The sequence below is a fragment of the Cervus elaphus genome, chromosome 14 (assembly GCF_910594005.1).
Source record: "Cervus elaphus chromosome 14, mCerEla1.1, whole genome shotgun sequence".
Classification (NCBI taxonomy): Eukaryota; Metazoa; Chordata; class Mammalia; order Artiodactyla; family Cervidae; genus Cervus; species Cervus elaphus.
Window position 1 is genome coordinate 28,085,180 of NC_057828.1, and position 27,370 is coordinate 28,112,549.

Below are 27,370 nucleotides of genomic sequence, written 5' to 3' on the forward strand. Positions count from 1 at the left end.
TATCTTGAAGGAGTTATTTCTCTAAAGAGTCTTTTTTCCTTTTACTGGGAAATGGTATTCAGAGGCAACATTCTGGATACTAAGATCACTTACTGCTTTAGAGTTGGCCATCATTACTAGGCCTTTTCAGAGGACAAAGCTAGGATGTAAGGGAGGATTTTTTTATGTGACTGTTCATTATGATGCCATTTGGATATTCCCAATCAGAGTTCCAGGTGCTAATGGAATTTTACTTAACCATGTCTATCTGACATTGTATTTTCTTTCTCCGATGTTGGAAGTCCCAGTTTTTAATGACATCAACATAATTATTTATTTACCTTATTTTACAATATTCACATAACAGTATTAAAAATGCCGTATCAACACTACCACCCACAATGTGTTGCTGAAAATATTGCAAGGATATCTTGCGGCTCTTTTTGTCTTTAACCTGTATCCTACTGGGGTATGCTTGAAAGTAATCCTTTTATGTTGTCCTGCTGTTAAATTGACATAGTTAGGTTAGTTGTTTCATTTTTGCTTTCAATTTTTAGGGATTTTTTTTAAAGATTTTTAAACTTTATAATTATCTAACAAATTTACAAGAGCCAAAGTCAATTTGTAAAACAAAGTCTGTTCAGAGAAGTCTAGCTTTTGTCCTATTTCCATCCAACCTTTTGATATGTTCTTCTATAGGTAATTTAAAAATTAATTTCATTATCTACCCTGCCATTAAAAAATAAGCAAATGATTTCTGCATTTGGGCTTTCCATGTGGTGCTAGTGGTAAAGAGCTTGCCTGTCAGTGCAAGAGGCATAAGAGATGCAGGTTCAATCCCTGGATCAGGAAGATTCCCCTAGAGAAGGAAATGGCAACCCACTCCAGTATTCTTGCCTGGAGAATCCCACGGACAGAGGAGCCCCATGAGCTATAGTCCGTGGGGTTCACAAAGAGTCGGACACGACTGAACGACTTCCACTTTTCTGCATCTAGCCGAGGTCGATTTATTGATACCAGCTTTACTCTCTTAACTAAAACAGCTAAAAAGAAACAAACTGAGACAAAATGCATGACACAGCAGTTTTCAAGTCATCAGGCAACAAAGAACAGTAGTGTCTGAAAGCTAGAGAACAAATGCCATGAGGTTTACAGTTGTCACATCTCACCGCGCTGAGAGAGCTCCCAGGCTGTGGCACAGAGAGGAGGACCCTGAACTGAGGAAATGGAGCTGAAAGTCCAAGAAAAGCAAAGCAGCTAGGATTCCCAAGGTGGAAGTCTAAGAGGAGAGCTACACAGAGAGCGAGCCCTGGGGATTTTTGAAAGGCCCCTGCGTATTCACCAGAGTACTGATCACACGTGAGGGTGACAAACTACTCAAGGTCAGAGAGTGACCTTGATCTAGTGAGTAGAAGAGACAATTGCTGACATAGGGCCAGGAATAGTACCTCGTAATTTTAAGGGAATTAATTAGGTAGAGTCTCAGAAGGGTCTTGCCTCAGCCTAAATGCTGTTCTTGTCCTCCTTAACAAATCTTAAAAGCAAGACCCAATAGAACCAAACTGTTCCCCAGCAATTTACCTGCATCCCAGAACAAAGCTTAAGAATATCTGGTGTATTAGTCAGGGTTCTCTAGAGAAGCAGTAGGATATACATACAAGAAGAGATTTAGTTTAAGGAATTGAGTTACAGATGGAGCTGAGAAGTCCCACAGTCTGCAATATGCAAGCTGGAGACCCTGTAAAGTTGGGTTGTAATCAGTCCAAGTCCAAAGACCTGAGAACCAGGGGAACTGATTCTCCCCTAGGTCTGAGGGCCTGAGAACCAGGAGCACAAGACTGATGTTCCAGCTTGAGCAATCAAGAAGGAGGGGACACATTTTTTCCTTCTGCCCTTTGTTCTCTTCAGGACCTCCATGGATTAAATGGTCCCCACTCACAGTGAGGAGGCCAATCTGCTTTACTTATTGTATCAATTCAAATGCTAATCTCATCTGGAAACACACAAAGACACACCCCCAAATAACATTTAATCTGGGTGCCCTAGGATCAGTCAAACTGATGTAAAAAATTGAGCATCACATTTATTCACAAAGTATGGCATCCTGTCAAAGATTATCAGGCATGCAGAGGCAAGAAAAGATGACCTGTGATAATGAGAAAAATCAGCCAAAGCCAACAAAGGACTGTCAGAGATGTCAGAATTAGATGATGGTATTAAACAGTTAACTACTGCCATATTTCAGATATTAAAAAAGTTAATGTAGAGACATGAAAAATATGTTTTAGAAAAGATCCAAACTTCTAGAGATGAAACGCCTCTGGTGAAAATATACTGTGTGGGATTAATGCTAGACTAGACATTGTTGATGAAAAGATTAGTGAACTTGAAGATATAGCAATAGAAGACATCTAAAAGGAAACATATGGGGAGAAAAAAGAAAACTGAACAGATTATCAGTGAGCTGTGGGGACACTTTTCAAGCAATCTAATACATTTAACTGGAATCCCTGGAGGGAAGGATAGAGAGGTGTTCAGAAAATTATTTGAGGAAATAAAGGATGAAAAATTTCTAAACTTTATGGAAGCTGCACCTGCAGAGCCAAGGTCAGTGGACCAAGTATGAGAAGCACGAAGGAGACCGCACGAAGGCGTGTGCTCGTGCTCAGTTGCTCATCAGGTCCGACGCTCTGCGACCCACGGAGTGCAGCCCGCCAGGCTCCTCTGCCCACGGGATTTCCCAGGAAAGAACACTGCAGTGGGGTGCCATCTCCTCCTCCAGGGGGGCTTCCTGACCCAGGGCTCAATGGACATATATCATAATCAAATTGCACAAAGTAAGTGATAAAGAGCAGTATCAGCCAGAGAAAAGAGATATTTTAGGAACTAAGATAACATTGATATCAGATTTCTTATTGGAAACAAGGCATGGGAGAATATAGTAGAATAATATCTTTTAATATACTTGAGAAATACTGTTGATCTCCAACATTATACACAGTAAAATATTTTTCAAAAATGAAGACTCTTCCCCCCACCCCCCACCTACAAGAGCTGAAAAAATTCACCAGGATACCTGCACCATAAGAAATGTTAAGCAAAGACCTTTAGGCTTAAGAAAAATGACAAGAGATGGATATAATGGACCTACACAGAGTAGTGACGAATGCCAGAAATGGTAGGTATATGGCTAAATATATAAAACCATTATCTTATTATTTAAATATCTTTACAAGTTAATTTGCTGTTTAAAGAAAAATATTATCAGTGTATAATGGGGTTTACAAAATATGTAAAGGATAAAATATATGACAACAATAGTATTTATACTATTGATCAGGAGAGGGAGGAAGGTGATAACTCTTGTAAAAGTCTTATTGCATACATGAAGTAGTACAGTATCACTTGAATGTAGGCTGTGATCATTGATCAATTTAAAGATGTATAGTATAATAGTATAGATGTATAGTATTATAGTATGGGCTTCCCTGGTAGATCAGACAATAAAGAATCCACCTGCAATGTAGGAGATCCGGGTTTGATCCCTGGATAGGGCAGATCCCCTGGAGAAAGGGATGGCAACCCACTCCAGTAATCTTGCCTGCAGAAACCCATGAACAGAGGAGCCTGGTGGGCTACAACCCATGGGGTCACAAAGAGTTAGATACGACCAACCGACTGAGCACACACACATATAGTATAGTATAAACTCTAAATCAGCCACTAAAATAACAAAACAAGGAATTACAGCTAATAAATCAACAAAGGTGATAAATTAGTATCATTAAAAAGACGTGATCCAAAAGAAGGTAGAATAAGAGGAAAAGGGGAACAAAGAACAGATGGGATAAACAGAAGGAAAAAAAAAAGATGCTGGGCTTAAACTTAACCATATCAAGCCACAGACTAGGAGGGAGTCATTACAAAGCATATATCTGATAAAGGACTTATATCCTGATTATATGAAGAACTCTCAAAATTCACTAAGAAAAAACATAAGCCAGTAAAATAACAGTTCACGAAAAAAGATGTGGATAGCAGATAAGCACATTCAAAAAATAAAAAGCTGAACATCATTAATTATGAGGGAAATGCAAATTTAAACCATCATGACTAAATAACAACTGAAATTAAAAAGACCAAGTGTTGGGGAAGATGTGGAGGGACTGGAAATACCGTACACTGCACGTGGGGATATAAAATGGTACCACCACCTTGGAAAATAGTTGGTCAGTTTCTTAGAAAGGTAGACATACACCTGTCAAATGATCTAGCCATTCTTCTACCAAGCACAAATTATACATCCATAGAACGCCTTGTATATCAAGGTTTGTAGCAGCTCAGTTTGCAAAAGTCAAAAAGTGGAGAAACAAAAATGTCCATCAGCTGGTTAGTAAGTGAATGAATTGTGGTTTATCCATACAATGAAATGCTACTCAGCAGTAAAATAGTAATGATTGTTGATCTATGCAGCAACACAGATTAATCTCAAGTTATATTGAGTGAGACAAGCCAGAGAAAATAGAATACATAGCGAATTATTCCATATATATAAAACATTAGGAAATGCAGACTAATCTATTAGGACAGCAATTCTGCTAGGGGGCAGGGAGGAATGACAAGTGGCAGGAGGTGGGATTACCAAGGGGATGATGAGGCTTTTGGAGGTGAAGGGTATGTTCATTATTGTGAGTGTGATGTTTTCACAGATGTATTCATCTGTCAGAACTTATCAGATTGTGTGTTTAAGTAAGTGTAGTTTACTACATGTCAGTTTTACCTAGAAGCTGTAAGATTCTTCTCTCATATGTATATATATGAAGTAAAACCCTAGCGGTATATAAAATTATTTCATTTCTTTTTTCCAGTTTCATACTACAGTTGACCCTTGAACAATCCAAGTTTGAATTGCTTGGATCCCTACTTATGCATGTTTGGTTTTTTTTCCCATTAAATGCATACTACACTGCTACACAATCCACAGTTGGTTGAATCCTCGAAGGCAGGAGGACTCTTGTCTAAGGAGAGCCCACTAACTGTAAAATATGTGGGGATTTTTGACTGCACCAAGGGTTAGTACCCCTAATCTCTGTGGTGTTCAGTGGTCAGCTGTACATTTTAATGTATTCAACATTTGTTCTATCATTGGACGGTTTGGTTATTTCCAATCTTTTGTTATTATAACAAGGCTTTGTACATATATCTTTCTAGCATTTGTTATTCTAGTTCTAATATCTTTGAGACAGATCTTTAGAATATATAGGGATTGTTGTGTCAGAGGTTATTACACAGGTAATTTGGGGAGATGTTGCTAGATTTTTGTTCATAGGGGTTTGTATCATTTTGTATAATGATCAGTAATATATGAATACCCATTTCCTCTGCATTCTCTCACTAAAAGAGTATGTTGTTAAATGTTTGGATCTTGCCAATAGAAGTGAGAAATGGTATCTCAATATAGGTTTAATTTGTACTTCTTTTATTATGATTGAGACAGAGCATGTTTCCCTATGTCTGTGAGCTCTTCCTGCTGCTTTCCTGAGGACTATCTTCATTTTTTTCTGCTCATATTTTGTAGGCTTGCTGGCCGACTTCTCTATTTGTAAAGTTCTTTATTCTTTAGGAATATTAACCCTTTGTAACAAATTTCAAATTTTTTTCCTCAGGTTTTCACTGTCAAACTTTGCTTATTTTAGTCCCAAGAGTTGGACAACACTTTTTTTTTTTTTAAATTTCTAAGTAATCAAGTTTACAAATCTTTTCCTTTAGATCTTGAGACATAATTAGGAAGGTTTTCCTCACTCCTAGTAATCAAGAAAACTAACCAATCCGATCACATGGACCACAGCCTTGTCTAATTCAATGAGACTATGAGCCATGCTGTGTAGGGCCACCCAAGATGGATGGGTCATGGTGGAGAGTTCTGACAAAATGTGGTCCACTGGAGAAGGGAATGGCAAACCGCTTCAGTATTCTTGCCTTGGGAACCTCAAGTATGAACAGTATGAAAAGGCAAAAAGCTAGGACACTGAAAGATGAACTTCCCAGGTTGGTAGGTGCCCAGTATGTTACTGGAGATCAGTGGAGAAATAATTACAGAAAGAATAAAGAGACACAGCCAAAGCAACAATACCCAGTTCTGGATGTGATTGGTGGTGGAAGTAAAGTCTGATGCTATAAAGAGCAATATTGCATAAGAACCTGGAATGTTAGGTCCATGATCCAAGGGAAATTGGAAGCGGTCAAACAGGAGATGGCAAGAGTGAACATTGACATTTTAGGAATCAACGAACTAAAATGGACTGGAACAGGTGAATTTAACTCAGATGCCCATTGTATCTACTACTGTGGGCGAGAATCCCTTAGAAGAAATGGAGTAGCCATCATAGTCAACAAAAGAGTCTGAAATGCAGTACTTGGATGCAATCTCAAAAATGACAGAATGATCTCTGTTTGTTTCTAAGGCAAGCCACTCAGTATCACAGTAATCCAAGTCTATGCCCTGACCAGTAATGCTGAAGAAGCTGAAGTTGAATGATTCTATGAAGACGTACAAGACCTTTTAGAATGAACACCCAAAAAAGATGTCCTTTTCATTATATGGGACTGGAATGCAAAAGTAGGAAGTCAAGAAACACCTGGAGTAACTGGCAAATTTGGCCTTGGAGTACAGAATGAAGCAGGGCAAAGGCTAGTAGAGTTTTGCCAAGAGAATGCACTGGTCATAGCAAACACCCTCTTCCAACACCACAAGAGAAGACTCTACACATGGACATCACCAGATGGTCAATACCAAAATCAGATTGATTATATTCTTTGCAGCCAAAGATGGAAAAGCTCTATACAGTCAGCAGAAACAAGACTGGGAGCTGACTGTGGCCTAGATCATGAACTGCTTATTGCCAAATTCAGACTTAAGTTGAAGAAAGTAGGGAAAACCACTAGACCATTCAGGTATGACCTAAATCAAATCCCTTACGATTATACAGTGGAAGTGAGAAATAGATTCAAGAGATTAGATCTGATAGAGTGCCTAAAGAACTATGGACGGAGGTTCGTGACATTATACAGGAGACAGGGATCAAGACCATCCCCAAGAAAAAGAAATGCAAAAAGGCAAAATGGTTGTATGAGGAGGCCTTACAAATAGCTGTGAAAAGAAGAGAAGCGAAAGGCAAAGGGTACAAGGAAAGATATTCCCATTTGAATGCAGAGTTCCAAAGAATAGCAAGGAGAGAGAAGAAAGCCTTCCTCAGTGATCAGTGCAAAGAAATAGAGGAAAACAGTAGGATGGGAAAGACTAGGGATCTCTTCAAGAAAATGAGAGATACCAAGGCAACATTTCATGCAAAGGTGGGCACAATAAAGGAGAGAAATGGTCTGGACCTAGCAGAAGCAGAAGATATTAAGAAGAGGTGGCAAGAATACACAGAAGAACTATACAAAAAAGATCTTCATGACCCAGATAATCATGAAGGTGTGATCACTCACCTAGAGCCAGACAACCTGGAATGCGAAGTCAAGTGGGCCTTAAGAAGCGTCACTATGAACAAAGCTAATGGAGGTGATGGAATTCCAGTTGAGCTATTTCAAATCTTAAAAGATGATGCTGTGAAAGTGCTACACTCAATATGCCAGCAAATTTGGAAAACTCAACAGTGGCCACAGGACTGGAAAAGGTCAGTTTTCATTCCAGTCCCAAAGAAAGGCAATCCCAAAGAATGCTCAAACTACCACACAATTGCACTCATCTCACACGCTGGTAAAGTAATGCTCAAAATTCTCCAAGCCAGGCTTCAACAGTATGTGAACTGTGAACTTCCCAGATGTTCAAGCTGGATTCAGAAAAGGCAGAGGAACCAGAGATCAAATTGCCAACATCTGCTGGATCATCGAAAAAGCAAGAGAGTTCCAGAAAAACATCTATTTTTGCTTTATTGACTATGCCAAAGCCTTTGATTGTGTGTATCACAACAACTGTGGAAAATTCTTGAAAGAGATGGGAAATACAGATTTCTCCTCCTGAGAAACCTGTATGCAGGTCAGGAAGCAACAGTTAGAACTGGGACATGGAATAAGAGACTGGTTCCAAATCGGGAAAGGAGTATGTCAAGATTGTATACTGTCACCCTGCTTATTTAACTTATATGCAGAGTACATCATGAGAAACACTTGGCTGGATGAAGCGCAAGCTGGAATCAAGATTGCCGGGAGAAATATCAGTAGCCTCATCCTTAAGGCAGAAAGTGAAGAACCAAAGAGCCTCTTGATGAAAGTGACAGAGGAGAGTGAAAAGGTGGCTTAAAACTCAACATTCAGAAAACTTAAGATCATGGCATCTGGTCCCATCACTTGATGGCAAATAGATGGGGAAGCAATGGAAACAGTGTCAGACTTTATTTTTTTGGTCTCCAAAATCACTGCAGATGGCAACTGCAGCCATGAAATCTAAAGACGCTTGCTCCTTGGAAGAAAAGTTATGACCAATTTAGACAACATATTAAAAAGCAGAGACATTACTTTGCCAACAAAGGTCCATCTAGTCAAAGCTATGGTTTTTCCAGTGGTCATGGATGGATGTGAGAGTTGGACTATAAAAGGAAGCTGAGCGCCGAAGAATTGATGCTTTTGAGCTGTGGTGTTGAAGACTCTTGAGAGTCCCTTGGACTGTGAGATCAAACCTGTCCATCTTAAAGGAAATCAGTCCTGAATATTCATTGGAAAGACTGATGCTTAAGCTGAAGCTCAAATACTTTGACCACCTATGCGAAGAACTGACTCATTTGAAAAGACCCTGATCCTGGGAAAGATTGAGGGCAGGAGGAAAAGGGAATGACGGAGGATAAGATGGTTGGATGGCATCACCGACTCAATGGACATGAGTTTGAGTAAACTCCAGGAGTTGGTGATGTACAGGGAGGGCTGGCGAGCTGCCCTGGGGTTGCAAAGAGTTGGAAAGGACTGAGTGACTGAACTGAACTGAATAATCAAGAAATTCATCCATATTTTTTCTAGTACTTACTTGTTCTCATTTTTACATTCAGGTTTCTGACCTAGTTGGAATTTATCCTTTTGGACAGTGAGGGTGGAAAAAAGTCCCATTTTTATTATTTTCCATTTGATTATCTAGTTATGTCAACGCCACTTGTTAAAAAGTCTGTTTTTCTCACAGTTGACTCTTACTGTACCCTAAATTGCCAATGTAGTTGGGTCTATTTCTAAATTTTTCTATCCTGTCCCATGGTCTGTCTGTATGTATTCTTGGGTCAGTACCATACTGTTTTAATTATGGAGCATGACTTGGCCCACTACTCCCCCCACCCCCCTTCTATTTCTAGCTTTCCCTGCTTAATTGTTCTTCTGAATTGACTTCATATTCAACTCATAAACATACATACCTTTAAACGTCTAAAAACATCAGCCACTCCACCCCCCAGGGTTAAATATTTTTATTATCTTCAACCCTTAGAACGCGATTTCCAGACTGTTCCTTGTCCTTTTCCACAAATCCTAAAACCGTAAAATGTGGGACTCAGAACTGACCCCACTGGCATAAGTGTAGAAATGACAAGCTACCGTAGAATTACACTTCTTAGAGGGGCATCAGCGAGAACGTGGGGGCAGTACGAACACTAGGAAGCCTGGCAGGGAAAAAGTAAGCCGGAGGCCGCAGAGGGCCGGGAAGGAACCTGGCCCTGCGTCGCGGCCGAGGCGGAGGGCGGTCCATCAGAGGCACCGGGAGCGGCTGGCGTCTCAGCACCTGGAGATAAAAGGGTCCAGCTCTGCGCAGGCGTGAGTGGGCCACCTTCTTCCTTTCCCCCAGCCTCCGCTGATCGTCCTCGAAACTCCCGGGCCCAGGGAATCGCGCTTTCTCTCCCCCTTGCTGAGCCGTTCCGTCTCCCCCTGCTGTCACTCGGGGTCTTTGCTCTTCTCCCCGCGTCGCGCTCGACCGTTGGTTTCTTCCGCTGTGGCCCCGCCCCCCGCGGGCCCGGCCCCCGTAGGCGTCCGTACTTCCGCCAGGGGCCGTGTGTTATGACGTGTTTTCCAGGAGGCGCGGGGCGAAAGTGCCAGAGGCCGAGGAAGGCGAAGTTCAGTCCGAGTTTCCGCCCCCTGAGCCGGGTCTTTTCCGAAGGAGGAAGCGGTGATAGAGAGGGGCTCTGGTGCCGTCCACCAGGGAAGCGTCGGCCGCGCTCCGCTGTCCCGTCACGATGGACTCAGTACCTGCCACGGTGCCTTCTGTTACCTCCTCCCCGGGGGACCCGGAGCTTCTGGGACCCCTGTCGGTGCTCTACGCAGCCCTGATAGCCAGGCTTCTGGAGGTGACGGCCCTCACCCTCAGCTCTGGCAGGCGGGTGGACGAGTTCTGAGTGGAGTGGGTGTCCTGACCGGGCGGAGGAGAAATAAAGTGTGTGTCAGGCCGGAGGCGGCAGGACTTTCCGGTGCTGTTTAAGGAGATGGTGGGAGTGTATTTGAGAAGGTTTTGTGGCGCTTTCTTTTTTTTTTTTTTTTTAATTGAGTGCTTATGATGTGGCAGGCAGTGTGTTGCTTTCGAGTGTACAGTCACGGTCAAAATAACTGAGTATCACGTCCCCGCGGGTCCTTTTCACTTGACCCATTACACCGTTGGGGGATGAGGTCGGTACAACAGTAAAGAGTGTAGAAAAGGAGAGGAGTGTAATGCCCTGTTTGTAATGAAACAGAATTTCTAGGAACCAGTTGAGAGCGGTCTGTCTAGACCAGTTATCGGGAACTGTCTGAAGTTTCTCAGTGTTTGGTTTTATGTAAATAGAAAACAGTTAAGACTTCAGATCTCAGAGGAAAAGCTAATTGTTTGTGGTGTTCATTATCACTCAGGTTTTATTAGCAGCTGTAAAAGCTTCTATAGTAATGTTTCAATTTTTTTTTTAATGTGGCTTCTCAAGTCATACAAATTAACTCAGAGAAAGGGTGATCCAGAGGGATTCTACCCGTGTGTGGGACAAAATGGTGTTTTGGAGACTGTTGCAAAATGGAAATATATGCTCCACATAAAGAGATTGAGATTTATAATGTTTAAAAAGACTTCAAGCCAAACAGGAAAGAGGAGGCTGCCAGTATCTTCTTTTCTTTTAAGCAGTGGAAATAATGAAGAACGTTCAGGGGATCGCTGTCTAATGGAGATTGAATTAGATTTCTGTGGATGATTCTCTGTGATACTTTATCATAAATTTCTTTCAGGTTTCCCACTATTTCTAATGTTTCTCTTCCAGCTCCTTGCTACATTGCCTGAGGATGTCCAGCCTGGGCCTGATTTTTATGGACTGCCATGGAAGCCTGTACTTATCACTGCCTCCTTAGGAATTGTTTCATTTGCTGTTTTCTTCTGGAGAACTGTCCTTGCTGTGAGTAAATTAATTTATACCTTTAGACTCACTAAAACAGGAATATCACTGGCCCTTTTGCTTTTAATTACTAACTTGAACTCAAATGAATGCTTATAATCCAAGCTAACGTTATAAAATAATTCAGTGTAATCTTTGTTGGTAAAGACTTAGGTGAACAAGATGACATGTGTATAATCTCAGTGGGGAAACTTTAGTTTACAAATCAGAAGCTTTAGAAATGTTCATGTCCTTTTGTATAGTATAATACCATGTCAAGTAATCTATCCTAAAGAAATAACCAGTCATAAATTAAAAGATGTATGGGGTGTTAAAAATGGAACCATATTAATTAGAGTGAAAACTTGATAGAACCTAAATGATCTGTTGTGGGGGCAGGTTATTATTGTACATCCATATAATGAGATATTAGGCAGCTCTTAAAATTTATGTATTTCAAAGATACCGGGGCACAGAAAATGCTCACAATTTAATGTTAAGTGGAAGAAAGCCACAACCAAGACTTTAAAATGTAGATAAACTGTTTATTACGTAAAAACATATATACACACAGAAGAAATGCTGCAAATGGTAAAAATATATATCAAAAATAATGTTTCAGTGTTTTTCCTTACATATATGTCTCACATATTTTCTATTTGATCATATGCTGTTGTGTTCAGAAAATATCTTTTTATTTGGAAATACAGAGTACGTAGTATCTATAGACACTGCTAAAATTTTTATTCCTTAGAGTCCTTTCCTACAAAGCGTAATTTGTCTTTCATGCTTATAGGTGTATGTATTCTTGTACAGATACATACTTAACGGTTTGGTTTCACAGTCATCTAATGTAATTGGGAGAAGTTATTCTGTATAAATGAGCTTTGCAGATGAAAAGGTTTCAGTTGAAACTTAGCAGGTAAAGTGGCCAGAAGCCACTTCATGATGCATGCATATCTTTCTAAAATTGAGTCTTCTGATTTCCTAATTCTCTCAGTCATATCATTGTTAATAAACTCTCTCTCCTTGCACAAGTGATTGTAAAATGATTTAAAAACAAAGGTCTTTTGCCTGGATTGTTGTGAAGACCCTTTGAATCTCTTGAGGCTTTTCCTCAGCTACAAGGAAAAAAGAGAGAATAGACAGCGAGACCATTTTCTATTTTCCAGTCTTGATTCTCCCATCTCAAAACGTCTGACACAAGGTTATGTAGGCTTTATGTGCTAACTGCCGCCCCACAGTCTCAACATTTAGGATCTTGTTCCGTACTCTCATTGCCTGCTTCTTGCTTCTTCCTCCTTGCTTCTTTCTCCTACTTGTTGCTTTGGGTGAGAGGATAAGGGAAGCTTACTTTCTCATTAGCAAGACTGTGACATTAGAGAAATTGTCATTAATTCTGTGTTAAAACTGAATGTAGTTTCTTGTGGAGAGCATCATTAAAAATGGTGTTAGATATTATAATAATACTGAGATATCATGGATGATTTGTGGACTGATCTGAGCGTCTCATCACCATTTATGACGTTTGACAAAGGGAGTAGGTTACAGAGACATTCAGTAACGCTTTTGAAAAAATTGAGTACTGCTTGTTGGATTTGGTGCTGACGCTAGGGGATGATTTATTTATTTATTTTTTTTTCCCATTTATTAGTTGCAGGCTAATTACTTTACAGTATTGTAGTGGTTTTTGCCATACATTGACATGAATCAGCCATGGATTTACATGTGTTGCCCATCCCGATCCCCCCTCCCACCTCCCTCTCCATCCCATCCCTCTGGGTCTTCCCAGTGCACCAGCCCTGAGCACTTGTCTCATGCATCCAACCTGGGCTGGTGATCCGTTCCAACCTGGGCTGGTGATCCGTTCCACCCTTGATAGTATACTTGTTTCAATGCTGTTCTCTCAAAACATCTAGGGGATGATTTAGAAGATACTGGCTGTTATTTCTCATGTTGCTTGTATATTTTCCTTTTGTTGTTTAGTTGCTAAGTCTTGTCCGACTTTTCCCTCAGTAGTCTTTTCCCTTTTAGATTTATGACCTCCATTTTTAGGGAGTTGGGAAAATCAGATGGTCTAATTTATTAGATTTCTAAATTCACCCAGTAGCCAACTTTGATTAGGATTTGTAAGATGTCTTCTGGTGGAAGAAGCATATCTTAGTTCCCTGATTATGCCTTTAATTTGTTTCCTCAGAGTCTTTTTCAGTTATCTTTGTTTCTAGATCTCATTCTGGCTATTTGAGGCTGTCAAATAAATGGTTTTGGGTAAATGAAGCATTAGTGTATTTAACAGGAAAATGTTACTTACTCCATTTCACTTTTTTTAAATTGAGGTATAATTGACAAGTAATATTATACTAGTTTCGAGTGTGTAAAATAATGGTTTGATATTTGTATATATTGCAAAATGATTGCCAAAAGTCTAGTTGACAGTCCATCACCAATACATAGTTAAAAGATTTTTTCCCCTCCTTGGGATGGGAACTTTTAAGAGCTGCTCTCTTAGCAGTTTTCAAATATCTAATAATCCCTTTCCATTATGGAACTTAAGTGCTCGTTTACTAAGATTGGTGCTCATTTAAAGGATACATGAATGTGTCTTTCATTGCAAAAATAAGGTATTTACCTTAGTGCATTTATCCTTCAGGAACTATTATGAAGTATCACTACCAATTACATTTGAAATGTTTTTTTTTAGCCTTTTCCTATTTTTTAATCCTGTGGATCCTTATGCTTAATCAAACCATTGTTAAATTTTCATTTGGTTATGATTTGACTGTTGTGTTAAGAACTATAATAATTCTATTAATAAGATGTCTTGACATCAAGCTTATTTCTTTCTCTTTTAGGTAAAGAGTAGAGTATATCAAGGTAAATATTCGGGCTTATTTTGTTATTTGTGCTATACCTTCAGTATTGATATTTGATCTGAGTTTTATGTAAGCTAAAAGTAGAAATGGTGACATCTGATCTCTGATTAATTCCTGAACATTTTACTAATCCTGGGTTGTATGCTTAGATGACAGAGTAGATGGTAGTGCTAGTAGGTGAGAGGAGATGAGGTGGAACAAGTTGTGAGTGTAGGGAGAAGATTCAGTTTGAGCAGACTGACTTTGGATGTTGATGTAATGCAACTTATTACCTGTGAATACATGTTCCTGTGCTAATGATTTATTCAGTACAGTAAATATTTATGTAGATAATTTGAGGAATAGGGATATAAGTCAGTATGCTTGCATTTTCTGTTTCTCTTTTCAAATGAAATATATTTGAAGTGATCACATTTTCTGAGAAGAAAGATGTTCACAAAGGGGAAAGATACTGAGCTAAAACATTTTACTATATTTCTTATTGTTGAAATAAATTTGAAGTGGAATCTCCTTGAAATAAGGGTTATTACTATATTTTTCCTTAAATTTTAATGATATGTTTATACCCTTATTGCTGTTAAACACAGATTTCTTTTTAAAAGCGTAATAGTTCTGCTAAGTTCATTTACCTCAAAGTGCTGGATAACATGTCTGCTGCTAATACATTGGGTAATTCAGTTTTTAGTGATCATGATAATTTTATGGATTTCCCACCCTTTTTAGTCACTGAACAGCAAATTTCTGAGAAGTTGAAGAATATCATGAAAGAAAACGCAGACCTTGTACAGAAATTGTCAAGTTATGAGCAGAAGGTATTATTCTTTCATTTCCTCTCCCCCTCTGTGGTTCTGTCTTATTTCCTCCTGTCTTATAGTTCAGTTATTACAGTGTTTTTAAATCATAGTTTTAAGTTTCATTATCTCCTACAAACTCTTCAAATATGAAGCAGTCATCATCCATGTCTTATTGCTTTCTTCTCTCAGGGATCTCCTATTTGGAGATAAGTTTTGATAGCAGTATAATTTATGTTTCTAAAGTTTGAATGCTTTATTTTATATAGATCAAGGAATCAAAGAAACATGTTCAAGAAACCAAGAAACAAAACATGATTCTTTCCGATGAAGCAATTAAGTTTAAGGTAAAAATTTCTTCTTTTTGAGATTACATTCTAAAAACAGAAGAAAAATAATGAATGGTTGTTTTTAATCCATATTTTTGTAGGATAAAATCAAAAATCTTGAAGAAACTAATGAAATTCTGGGAGACACAGCTAAAAGTTTACGCGCTATGTTAGAGTCTGAGAGAGAACAGAATGCCAAGAATCAGGACTTGGTAAGAGTTTTGCTGTTAAGTGTTGCTATAATTTGGCTTTTGAACTATTTTGTAGGTTGGGTGAGATGAACTCTGCATTTTCCTGTGCTGTAACTAGAGTCATATTGAAAGTCAGAGAAGTGGAACCTACTGTGCATTTTTGTGGGATTTTAAATGCTAATACCCCAAGTTACTATTTTTATGGGCCTAGAAAACATTTTTTGTCCTCTGCCCTGGGTAATTTGGCCCTGCCCTTTGAAACATGTAGAGCAACGAAGAAATAGTTGCCCTTTTGTATGGTCTTTGTACTTTGTTTTGATTTATTTTTGCATGTTTTGTTTCTAAAAATAAACTTTAAATGCTTGAACAGTTTTCAAATTACATATAAAATGCAAAAATAGTAGAGAATGTTCCCGTATATTGCATACCCAGTTAAGCTTGATCACCTGACTGAGGTAGTATTTGACAGGTTTCTCTGCCATGAAGTTAACCCTTTCTCCATCCTTTGCATAGTATACTGTTTAGAAGAAAGTTACTGTGCACAACCCACAGTTACAGTGTGGAGTTAGGCTCCATCTCCTTAACAAGGCAGAGTATCTTTGTAAATTTGGGAATTCTGTTTCTGAGATTTGGCTCCTCTCCCTCAAGTGCAGTCATTTTTAGTTTAGCAAGAGAAGTTTTAAGTGACTGGGATTTTTTTCTTGACCACTAGGAAAATTCATTGATTTGAACTGGTTTAATTGATTTTTTTTTCATTCTCTTTGCTTTGACTTTTTTAGTCTCATCATGTAACACACTATGTCATAACTAGGAAAGTTTTGAATGGTATGAAATGTTTGTGTCTTCAGTATTTTCTTTCCTTATGTTTCTACATTCTTGACTTTTCTCATAGGCCAAAATTGGATCCTCTGCTTTTATTCAGTACCTCGGGGATAGCACTGGGATGTGTTTTGTTAATGTTTCTTCCTTTTATCATATATCCCAGTATTTCTACTGCAATCCTAAAACATTTTTGTGCCCTTTTTTTCCCCATTGCAGATATCAGAAAATAAGAAATCTATAGAGAAGTTAAAGGATGTTATCTCAGTGAATGCCTCAGAATTTTCAGAGGTAAAGCTCTACAATTCCTGCAAGATAGTAATATGATATCTTAGTATTTTGAAGCGCAAACATTGATGTGTGCTAGGAAATGCAAAAAACCAAAACCATATGAATTAATTGGGAAAGTGTAACTTTTTTGTGTGTTTTTCATTGGAACGACTGCACTAATAGCAGTGTTTTGCATTAGGTTCAAATTGCCCTTAATGAAGCTAAACTTAGTGAAGAGAAAGTGAAGTCTGAATGCCATCGGGTTCAAGAAGAAAATGCTAGACTTAAGAAGAAGAAAGAGCAGGTAAGGAAAGTTAGCATCATAGATTAAACTAGAAAACCAAGTATTATTACTTCTTGGATCTGTTTTTAAGAAAATGAAGTATGTATGCAGAGTTCTATTTTTAGGTATGCAGAGTATAAACTGTGCTTCCCAGATTGAGTGCATGTATACATTCTCCATCTGTTCTGGGTTTTCTCTTTTATACAATTCCCTGTAGCTATCAGAATGTTTAGTCTGTCTCATCCTGCACCAACCAGTTACTAACTTGAGTAGCCACAAGGGGGCAATGGATTTGCTTCTTAGACCAAAGAATTAGGTGTTTATTACCCTCCTTTGAGAAGCTGCTGCCTCTCTGACCAAGAGAAGGTTACATGATGTGGAGCCTTGACTTGGTAGGCAGTGAGGTATGTGCCCGTCGGTTCCTGCTGGAAGTGAGTTGTCTGAAGTGGCGGCAGCTTTCTGGAGGATGCAGTACTCTAGACCAGTGTCGTGGCGGCTCTGAGGTGTTCAGTGCAGTTCTGAGTGTTGGAGCCACTCTCTCCGCTCCCTTTCCCAAAGCCGTAGGCCATGGTGACAAGCCAGAGAGGAGCTCAGCTCCCTGCTTTCCTGTCTCGTTCATGTGGTCCTGCTGCCTCCTCTGCAGAAGCCGTAATGTTTGGAAATCCATGTATTTTAACTTTTCAGTTGCAGCAAGAAATCAAAGACTGGAGTAAATCACATGCTGAGCTCAGTGAGCAAATCAGGTCGTATGAGAAGTCTCAGAAAGATCTAGAAGTGGCTCTCACTCACAAAGATGACAATATTAATGTGAGTTCATTTTCCTGAATACAAGCTTAATTCTCATAAAATCTGTGCAGTTGAAATTGAGAGGCTATTTCTAATAAATATCCTTTTGCTTGTTTTCTAGGCTTTGACTAATTGCATTACACAGTTGAATCGGTTAGATTGTGAATCTGAATCTGAGGATCAAAATAAAGGAGGAAATGAACCAGATGAATTAGCAAATGGAGAAGTGGGAGGTACGATTGGTTTCTGGGCAGTTGTACCTCTTTCTGCCTTCTTTTCTTTAAGTACACTGATGCTTTTTTCAGCGGACTGAATTTCCTATTAAGGGTTACAGCTGTAGATGCCTGTCACTGAATTTGTACAGTCAGCCCTCCAAATCTGTGGGTTTGCATCTGCAGATTTAGCCAACTGCATTTTGAAAATATTGGGAGGAGAAAAATCCCATAAAATTCCAAAAAGCAAAGTTTCAATTTGCTTCATGCCAGCACCTGTTTACTTAGCATTTACATTGTATAAGGTATTATAAGTAACCTAGAGGTGAAATATGTGGGAGGGTCTGTGTAGGTTATGTTCAAATGTTGTGTTATTTTATATAAAGTACTTGAGCATCCATAGGTTTTGGTTTCCTGCAGGGGGAGGTGTGGGAAGGAAGTGCGGGAGCCAGTCTCTTGTGGACACAGGGACTACAGGTCTTTGTGCGCTGGGCCGAGGTGGGATGCTGGGTTGTAGTACAGCCAGGCCTGCAGTAAACACTGACGTGGCTTTTCCATCCCACTGAGAGCTGGGTGTGTGCACTGGCGCCAGAGCAGCGTCAGTCCTGTCTCACTCCTCTGCATCCTGAACACTCTTCAGGAGGAGAAGCTTGTTTCTCAGCTGCATGTGTACTGTATCCGTAGCTCTGTGGTTTTAGGGCCGCGACCAATTTTAAAAGTACTGAGCTGGAGGGAGCTGTAAACTCAGCAACGAGAGTGGAAGCTCAAGGGCAGCAGTGTTTACTGATGAGGGAGGTATTTCTAGGCAATGAATCCCAGGTTGAATGTTGCCCATATTGGGAGTGTTTTAAACTACACCTGGTAGCGGCTTCAAGGGGAGAGAAGAGGAGTGCGTCTTTCTAAATAAGATATTTGGGGGCAGGTAGGTCCAAGAGAGAAGAAAAGCTATATTTCACGTATCTCTTCTTGCTCAAGAATTACATGGATGTTTTTACTGTACAGACTGGGAATTCATTAATTTTTTCAATCTAACTTTGCAAATCTCTTAGAAGTCAAATAGGCTAATCAGTTCTTTTGGTTAATTTGTTTTTTCTTTGAATGTTTGAACATGATAATTGTTTGGGGGAAATCAAGGACATATAGTTAAACAGTAAGGAAGGAAAGAGCAATGAAATCCTTTTGTTGGTTTTTTTTTTTTATTAGGTGACCGGAGTGAGAAGGTGAAAAATCAGATTAAGCAGATGATGGACGTTTCTCGGGTATAATCCTTTTTATAGAGTACTGTAATCCCCTGGAGAAAGAAATGGCAACCCACTCCAGTATTCTTGCCTCAGAAATCCCACGGACAGAGGAACCTGGCCGGTTACAGCCCATGGGGTTGCAAGAGTCAGACATGACTAAGCAACTAAACCAGCACCACTCTAAGTGCCTGTGATAGTAATATTCTTACTATTAAGAATATTTAGAATTAAGAGTATTTATTATTAAGAATAGTAAATATAAGACTATTTACTATCAAGAATTCTTACTTTAAGAATATTTTTCTCTTCTGCAATTTTTAGACACAGACTGCAATATCGGTAGTTGAAGAAGATCTAAAACTTTTACAGTGTAAACTCAGAGCCTCCATGTCCACTAAATGTAACCTGGAAGGTAAGTTGCTTCTTAAAAAGAAATTGCTGTTTGAAAAAGAAATCCTCTTTCCATCTTTTTCACCCCCTTTAATACTGCCTCCCTCCCCAGCGAGTTCTCCAGTTCTTGTGCACACACACAAAACTAAAATGTTTTATCCCCTGTAGACCAAATAAAGAAATTAGAAGAGGATCGCAGCTCACTTCAGTCTGCCAAAACTGTGCTGGAAGATGAATGCAGAACACTAAGGCAGAAAGTAGAGATTCTAAATGAACTCTATCAGCAGAAGGAGATGGCTCTACAGAAGTAAGATTATCGTGATTCATTGCTAACAATGTTGTCATCTAACTGAATGCATGCACTACTGTATACAATCTTGTCCTTTTTAAAGATTGTTTATTGTGTTTTCTATCTATAATTAGTATAAATTTGGCTTTCTTCCTTTTCTACCCTGTGTCCCATAACTTGCATCTTTTTTTCCCATTTTGACTAATTGTCAGCAATGATTGCCTGTAATTTACCTGAAGGGTGGTAGTTATTGGTACTAACAGTTGCTGTTCTGAAAGTGCTTTTTTTATGATCTGTACCCTTTCTGCAGCTCTACCACTTGTTCCACTTTTCTTTTTTGTTGTCACTTGCATCCTTCTTATTGGTCTTACATTTGTTCTTCTAGTTCTTAATATGGCCTTTAAAAATCCTGAGTAATTTATGAGACATGATTTTTAGTAGAATCAGTATACTTTAAAAGGAGTATTTAGTTATTGACAGTATTGTAAATTTTTGGACTTAATATGGTCAAATATTCAGAGTATACATATATAAAATACATAAATATGGCAAGGTTATTGGGAGTTTTGAATTTAGAAATACCTGTTTGGTGTATATATTTAGGTATTAATCTTTTGAAACACATCTCAAATTAGAAGTTAGATATCTTTTGAAAGATACACTTTTGTAGTTCATTTTAAATTTTCTTCACAAAAATACCTGAACTCTCTATAAAAGTAGTTTATTGGTGGCAGTTGCTAATTGTGTTTGTTCCTGTGGTTCACTCTTTGGTGTTGATAGCAGTCTGTGAGAAAGCTGCTTTTGCTAAGGAAATTTAATCTTTTCCAAATGCTTTGGTTACTATTGCCAGATGCCATTAAACATTGAAACCATACCACTGACTTTTTCTCTTAATTCTTTGCTCACCAAGAAATCAGTTTAGATTTTCTGAGTTTTATTCAGGCCAGCTCTAAGTACCTGGTTTGCTTTAGACAAATATTTCTCATTTCATTATTTATTATTATTTTTTTTAAAAGCACTTCTCTGCCACTAGTAGTCAATAGTAGTCATTTGAATTACCTGAATGGCAATTGCCTTTCTTTATGATACATAAAGTCAGTATGATAGGGCACTCTCTAGCATCCACTCAGTCACCATGCCAGGGTACACATTGCACTCCATCCCCAAAGCCATTGTGTGTACTCAGACTCGAATCATCTCTTCTGACACCCCTTACCTTAACCACTCACCTGTCTTCAGTTTCTCTTATACTTCTTCCAAAGTCTATAGCTGCTGGAACAAACTTCCCAAAATACGAGTCCTTTTATACTGTGCTTAAAATCTGTCAAGGAGGCTCCATTCCTTCAGGATCAGTTTCAAACTCTTCAGCAGGCACACAGGGCACTGCCCCTTTGCCGTCCTGAGCTGCCTCTCCAGGTGGATTTCCTGTGACTCCTGATGCTGCCTTACCTGCAGCCTGACCACAGTTCCTTCACGGCACTCTGAGCGTCTTTGTTATACATACTGCCTTTTCTGCAGTAAAAATGTCCTTTTACTTTATTTCCACCTGGCAATCTCCTGCCTATTCAAATGGTTATGTGCCTTAAAATCTTTCCTGGAATAAGTTATGACATAAGTAGGTGAGTACTCAAGAGTACTCATTTTTTCCTTATAATGTAATTCCTTCTTTTTCCTTGTAATGTCATTCCTAATATAATGTATTTAAACCTGTTAAGGTTTAAGTCTGCATATTGATGTTTTCTTTGTATTTGGTGGCCTGTTCTGTGTTCTTTTTTCTCTTCCTTCTTTCTGTCTTTTAGGTTGTTTGAATATTTTTTCAGAATTCTGCTTTTCCCCTGTGTAAGCTAGGTAGTTATTGGTTGCTTTAATTGTATTCATGTAATTACTCTAAAGATGACAGCATGTATCCTATATTTATTAAATTAATAGACATCCTGACTTAGATGCTCCTGCATTTTAATTCTTTGTATATTTGAACTCCATAAGTTGTTTTTATTGTCCACTATAGTGCTTTCCTGCCAGTAGTCACTTAATTTACAGGCATACCTCATTTTATTGTGTTTCGCTTTATCGTGCTTTGCAGATACTACATTTCTTAGAAATTGAAGGTTTGTGGCAACCCTTAGTCAAGCAAGTCTGTCAGTACCATTTTTTTCAACAGCATTTGCTTACTTCATGTCTCTATGTCATATTTTGGTAATTCTCACAGTATTTCAGACTTTTTTCATTATTACTGTATTTGCTGTGATGATCTGTGATCAGTGATCTTTAATGTTACTATTACAAAATGATCATAAAGGCTCAGATGATGGTTACACATTTTAGCAGTAAAGTGTTCGGTAGTTAAGGCTTGTGTGTGGTTTTCAGACGTGATGCTGTTGCACACTTTATCGTGGACTGCTTACAGTAGAGTGTAAGCAGAACTCTTACATGCGCTGGGAGACGGAAAGAGTTCCAAAGTCGCTTTCTTTCTTGCTTTATTGTGGTGGTCTGGAACTGAACAGTATCTCTGAGGTCTGCCTGTAGTTCTTCCTTCTCCCCTGCACCTTTGGTGGCTCTCATTTGGAATCACTTTCATTCTACTTGAAGAACATCCTTTAGTGACAGATTTGGCCAATTTATCTTTGTGTGAATACATCTTTATTTTGAGTCCTTTTTCTCAGGATCTTCTGCTGGCACTGGGATTTTTGAAGTTACTTAATTCCAGCACTTTAAAGATAACCAATTTTTTCCTGGTTTTAAAGTTTCTTCAAGGAATCCAGTATCACTCTTATTTTCCCTGTTCAAATGTCTCACCCTTTCCTTTGTGGTCTTTAAAAGTTATTTTGGTTTTTCAGCAGTTTTATTAGGAGCTGCCTAGGTATGGGTGTTTTTGGTTTTTATTTCTCTTCTCCTTCCACCCCCTCCCCCAATCTGTTTTGCATTTATGCTGTTTGAGGTCATTGACACCTCCTGAATTTTGGGGTTTTTAATCCACATATTAATTCTGTCTCATTCTCTGAGATTCCATTTAAATCTTTAAAAATTACTTCCCCCTGTGTCTCCTACATTGTCATCTGTATTTGCTTCATTCTGGATGTTTTTTTCTGACATATCTTTTAGTGTGCTAGCATCTCACTTCAGTTATCAAATCTGCTACTAAAATCATTCGTTGAGTTCTTAATTTCAGTTACTGTGTTTTAGTTTTATATTTCTGATCCTTTGCTGAAATTCGTAATCTTTACTTCCGTGAATAAGTAAGGCACAGTTATTTTAAAGCCTGTGTAATAAATCCATTATGTGGATCCTCAATGAGTCATTTCTGTTGTCTTTCAGGTTTTAATCACAGTGTCTTGTGGTGTGCCTGGGCATTTTTGATTGAGTGGAGAACACTGTAGAGGGAATTGGAGGCCTAGGATGATATTATTTTCCTAAACAAAAAAAAAAGCAGTTTGTTTCTAGCAGGTGGCCATTACTGTAGTCAGCAATAAAGATCATTCAGAGACGACTTAGTTCATTCAAAGGACAGACACTGCATTGTTTGGTACTCCAAGGACACAATTCTTTCTAGTCTCAACATAGCCCGAGACTTTTACTAGGACCCCCTCACTGGGACCCCTTAGCTCTGCTTTGTTTTCCCTGCACCCGGGAATCTGTTGCACTCTGTTCAGCCCCCTTGTATCTCCTCACTGTCTTCAATGCATAGGTCAAACCTAGGGGAAGAGTGGCTTCAGATGGCAGGCTTACTTGTAATTCTGAAATTCCTTTTTTTATTGGATTGTGACCTCATGTATTAGCTTGATGCCTTCAAGCACGTTCTTTATATTTTTGTCTAATGTTCTATATATTTTGCCTAATTTTCTATTTGTCTAATGTTTTTAATGTTCTCACACTAATTCATTCCTGGAAGGAAAATTGTTTCTTGATCTTTCTTCAAGACCCAGTTTTCTCACATCTCTTCTGTGCCAGAGTTAGGGGATTGTTCTGTGGTTAAGTGCATTGTTAAACTGCATTCACCTGTGCACTCTGTTAGTACAGGGAGAGTACTTCACGCATATTGTATCTTTAGCGTCTTACTAGGTAACCAGTATATTTTAGCCATTCATAAGACACTTGGTGAAGTATTGAATGGACAGTTACAAAAGAATATATAACTCTTTTTCTCTGTGATTACTGTTTTTACTGTGGTTTTTCTGATTATGCTTCCTATGCATAGAAACTAAGTTTCAAGTTTCTTTTGAATCAGAACTATAGTCAAAGAAATAGAAAGGTAAAAAAAATAAATAGCATTTTAAACCCATTATCACATGTTGCTACCATTACAATTTGTTATATTAATATCTTGAACTTGAAAGTTAAAACCAGTTTCTAGTAGGTGATACTTGATTATGGGATAGTTTAGAATCTTTTTCTATCCAGTAGACACTGCCAATTCTAAGATTTTTCTCTTTCCTCTAACCACAGTTCCATTGACATAGGCAGTAGAAGTTCCACATCTGATGTGGAAGTGTTCTATGGTTAATTGCACAATTGGAAAACTTTCTAAAAGGCTTTTGAGGACCAATTATCATGGTGCCAGTCTGGATTGAGAAATAGTCCTTCCAAGATTGAAACAAGAAAGTAATTACAGGTCTTTCCATGGTAGAAATAAGAGCCGTAATTATCCCCTGCTCTATCCTAATAAGCTTGATTGTATTAGGTTGATCAGCCCTGGCTCTCCATATTGAAGTAAAATGAGCTCTCATTGTCTCAAACACAAGAAACTTGCCCATGGGGTGCAGCATTTTTTTCCATTTGTTTGTTTCATTTATTACTGAGTAGACAATTGTGAAAAGTTAAAAAATGCAAGGTTGCCAACAGGCAGAGTTTGATTTTTATCCCTAAGTGGCAGGTGTGAATTCCTTCCTATGACTTTGTATGAATATGTTTGGAAAGGATGGGAAGTAACCTAGGGACATTTAGACAGAATGCTGGGAAAAAAGAGAAGCACTTTCATTTGATAACTGATGTTATCTTAGGAAATTGAGTCAAGAAGAGTATGAGCGGCAAGAAAGAGAGCAGCGGCTGTCAGCTGCAGATGAAAAGGCGGTTTTGGCGGCAGAGGAAGTGAAAACTTACAAGTGAGTTCAGATTCTGAGAAGGGTGTCAGTAGCTGATGAAACTACTGTAGGCTTTTTTTCAGAACAAAACTGTTTTTACACTGTGTAGAACAAAAATAGCACCAAAGCAGAAATAAATGATCAAAACATTTAATTAACATGAGAAAACATAAATTTTAAGTTAACAAAGGAAAAAAAGTTAACAGAAATTTCCTTACACCCAATACTAGCAAGACTGAGGGAGCTTGGTTCATGCCACCAGTTCTGAGTGGTTTTGTGTATTGGAGAAATTCTTTTTTGGAAGGCAGTTTGCTGTATGATGTATCTAAAAATCATTAAAATGATAGTAGTCATAGCTCTGGAAGATTTTCTGTGGATATAATTAAAAGAAGAAACAGCTTTCTGGAAAAAGATTTATAGCAGGATTGTTTGAGAACATATGAAGAGCAGTTAAGGAAATTACAAGTGTATCAATTCAGAATCTCCAGCTCTTAAATAATAAAGGAAATTATGTAGTATTAGTTTTGATCACAGTGTGCTCCTATAACCATGCAAAATGTGTTTTTGTATGTATGAGTGAAGTCTGAAAGGGTACAGTTGTTAAAGGGAACATGGTAAGATTGTGTAAAATTTTATTCAGTTGTACTTTAAATGATAAAAGGAAGTTTAACCCTTAGGCGGAGAATTGAAGAAATGGAGGAGGAACTACAGAAAACAGAGCGCTCATTTAAAAACCAGGTAAATCATACTGCCCTGCAGGGCAGAATTCTTTGCTGTCTGATACAGACGATTACAGTAGCTATTGTAGGGAATCCTTGAACATATTTCTTGATGGGTTGTCTTTTTCAGATTGCTACACATGAGAAGAAAGCTCACGATAACTGGGTGAGATTTTTTTTTTTTCTTTTCTTTATTTTGTGTGGTCTGTCACAGCTTATTTTGGATTTTTTTCCTCCCAATAGCTCAAAGCACGTGCTGCAGAAAGAGCTATAGCTGAAGAGAAAAGAGAAGCTGCCAACTTGAGACATAAGTATGTGTTTTTAAAACTTACATTTTCAGTGTGTTTAAGAGTTTTTAAAGGCTGTGCCATGATATCCAGTAAGGAATTTTCTATTTCATATTTAAGTCTATTCTTTCTTTATATTCAAGATTATTGGAGCTAACCCAAAAGATGGTAATGATGCAAGAAGAACCTGTGATTGTAAAACCAATGCCAGGAAGGCCCAACACACAAAACCCTCCACGGAGAGGTAGGGAGTACTTTTAAATGGCAGCAGTCTATATTTTGGTGAAAAATGTGTTTAATAAGTTACTTTTTATTTCTGTAATATGTGTCTAATATTTATGATGCCCTAGAAATAATCCCAAGAACTTACTAAAGAAAAAAGGTTAAAGTGCAACTCTTCCCCGTTGTCTGCAGGTCCCCTGAGCCAGAATGGCTCTTTTGGCCCATCTCCTGTGAGCGGTGGCGAATGCTCCCCACCGCTGACAGCAGACCCACCCGCAAGACCTCGGTCTGCTACACTTAATCGAAGAGAGATGCCTCGAAGTGAACTTGGTGAGCATTGCCATGTTACCTTGTGGTAAACTGTTTCAAGAGTTCTTTCCTTCTTTGAGAATTCTGTTGCTAATGTAAGCAACAGTTGAGAATTTGGGTCTGTCCAATATAGAGAGGGATTAATTTGTCTTGGTGAGTATATAGTCTACTTTAGATCTGCTTTAGAACAAAAAGCATTTATTTACTATTATGATACTACTGTATTTATTATATGTGAATATATATGTAAACAAATGTAAACATATTTATAAACAGTATATATATAAATATCATTGATTATTGTTTCTTTTCAGATTTTTGTTGTGAAGTATAAACCTTTATCTTTAAATTTTTGTTGAGATCCTCTCTTGAATATTATAAAAGTAGCCTTAAAACTTTATAGTTAATGCAGTGTACATCTACTTTTCGTTACTCTAATATGAAATGCTATTTAAGTCTAGTTCTAATCACAAATGTGTTTATACTTGTTGAGATATAGAAATCATATTACATATAGACTGAAAAGTCTATAAACAATTGCTGGTAGCTTGAAGTACCTGACTGGTGCTGGCGCTATTAATGTGCAGGTCTTTCAATCCAACATAGTTCTTATTTTGATTCTATAGGTTTGTGCATAAACTGTAAGTGATTTCTCCTCACATGTATTGGGAGACCTGTTTTAAATTTTGCTTTACGTAGAATTGAACCCTGACCTGTCCACAGTTACTGGTTTATTCTGAAAAATTCATGCAAGGGCTCTGTTACCTTTCTCTCAAGGATCAGTGGATGGGCCTCTCCCTCGATCTCGATGGGCCTCTGAGGCATCTGGGAAACCCTCTGCCTCTGGTAAGGGACCTGAGTGTGTTCACAGAGTCTCAGATTGTGAAGGAAGTGGGCGGAGGCCTTTGTAGTCCTTCAGAGTGCATATACAAGTCAGAACAA

At 38.5% G+C, this 27,370-nt stretch overlaps 1 protein-coding gene across 8 annotated transcripts in view; it reads left to right on the forward strand.

The window, feature by feature from the left end:
- The window catches only part of MIA3 (MIA SH3 domain ER export factor 3), a 55,771-nt gene that overhangs the window by 24,172 nt on the left and 4,229 nt on the right, over positions 1-27,370 (forward strand). For 2 of the 8 annotated variants that reach the window (XM_043923753.1, XM_043923755.1), the window contains exons 7-25: positions 11,229-11,360; positions 14,192-14,213; positions 14,936-15,024; positions 15,273-15,350; positions 15,434-15,544; positions 16,562-16,633; positions 16,812-16,916; positions 17,580-17,702; positions 17,803-17,914; positions 19,097-19,152; positions 19,456-19,546; positions 19,693-19,831; positions 24,811-24,912; positions 25,569-25,629; positions 25,741-25,776; positions 25,854-25,921; positions 26,041-26,141; positions 26,312-26,449; positions 27,182-27,274. In XM_043923753.1, coding sequence (XP_043779688.1) covers positions 11,229-11,360; positions 14,192-14,213; positions 14,936-15,024; positions 15,273-15,350; positions 15,434-15,544; positions 16,562-16,633; positions 16,812-16,916; positions 17,580-17,702; positions 17,803-17,914; positions 19,097-19,152; positions 19,456-19,546; positions 19,693-19,831; positions 24,811-24,912; positions 25,569-25,629; positions 25,741-25,776; positions 25,854-25,921; positions 26,041-26,141; positions 26,312-26,449; positions 27,182-27,274 — 1,729 coding nt within the window. Of the gene's footprint in view, positions 1-10,014; positions 10,299-11,228; positions 11,361-14,191; positions 14,214-14,935; positions 15,025-15,272; positions 15,351-15,433; positions 15,545-16,561; positions 16,634-16,811; positions 16,917-17,579; positions 17,703-17,802; positions 17,915-19,096; positions 19,153-19,455; positions 19,547-19,692; positions 19,832-24,810; positions 24,913-25,568; positions 25,630-25,740; positions 25,777-25,853; positions 25,922-26,040; positions 26,142-26,311; positions 26,450-27,181; positions 27,275-27,370 lie in introns of those variants that run through there. The other 6 variants (XM_043923754.1, XM_043923757.1, XM_043923756.1 and 3 more) reach the window with 4 other exon arrangements.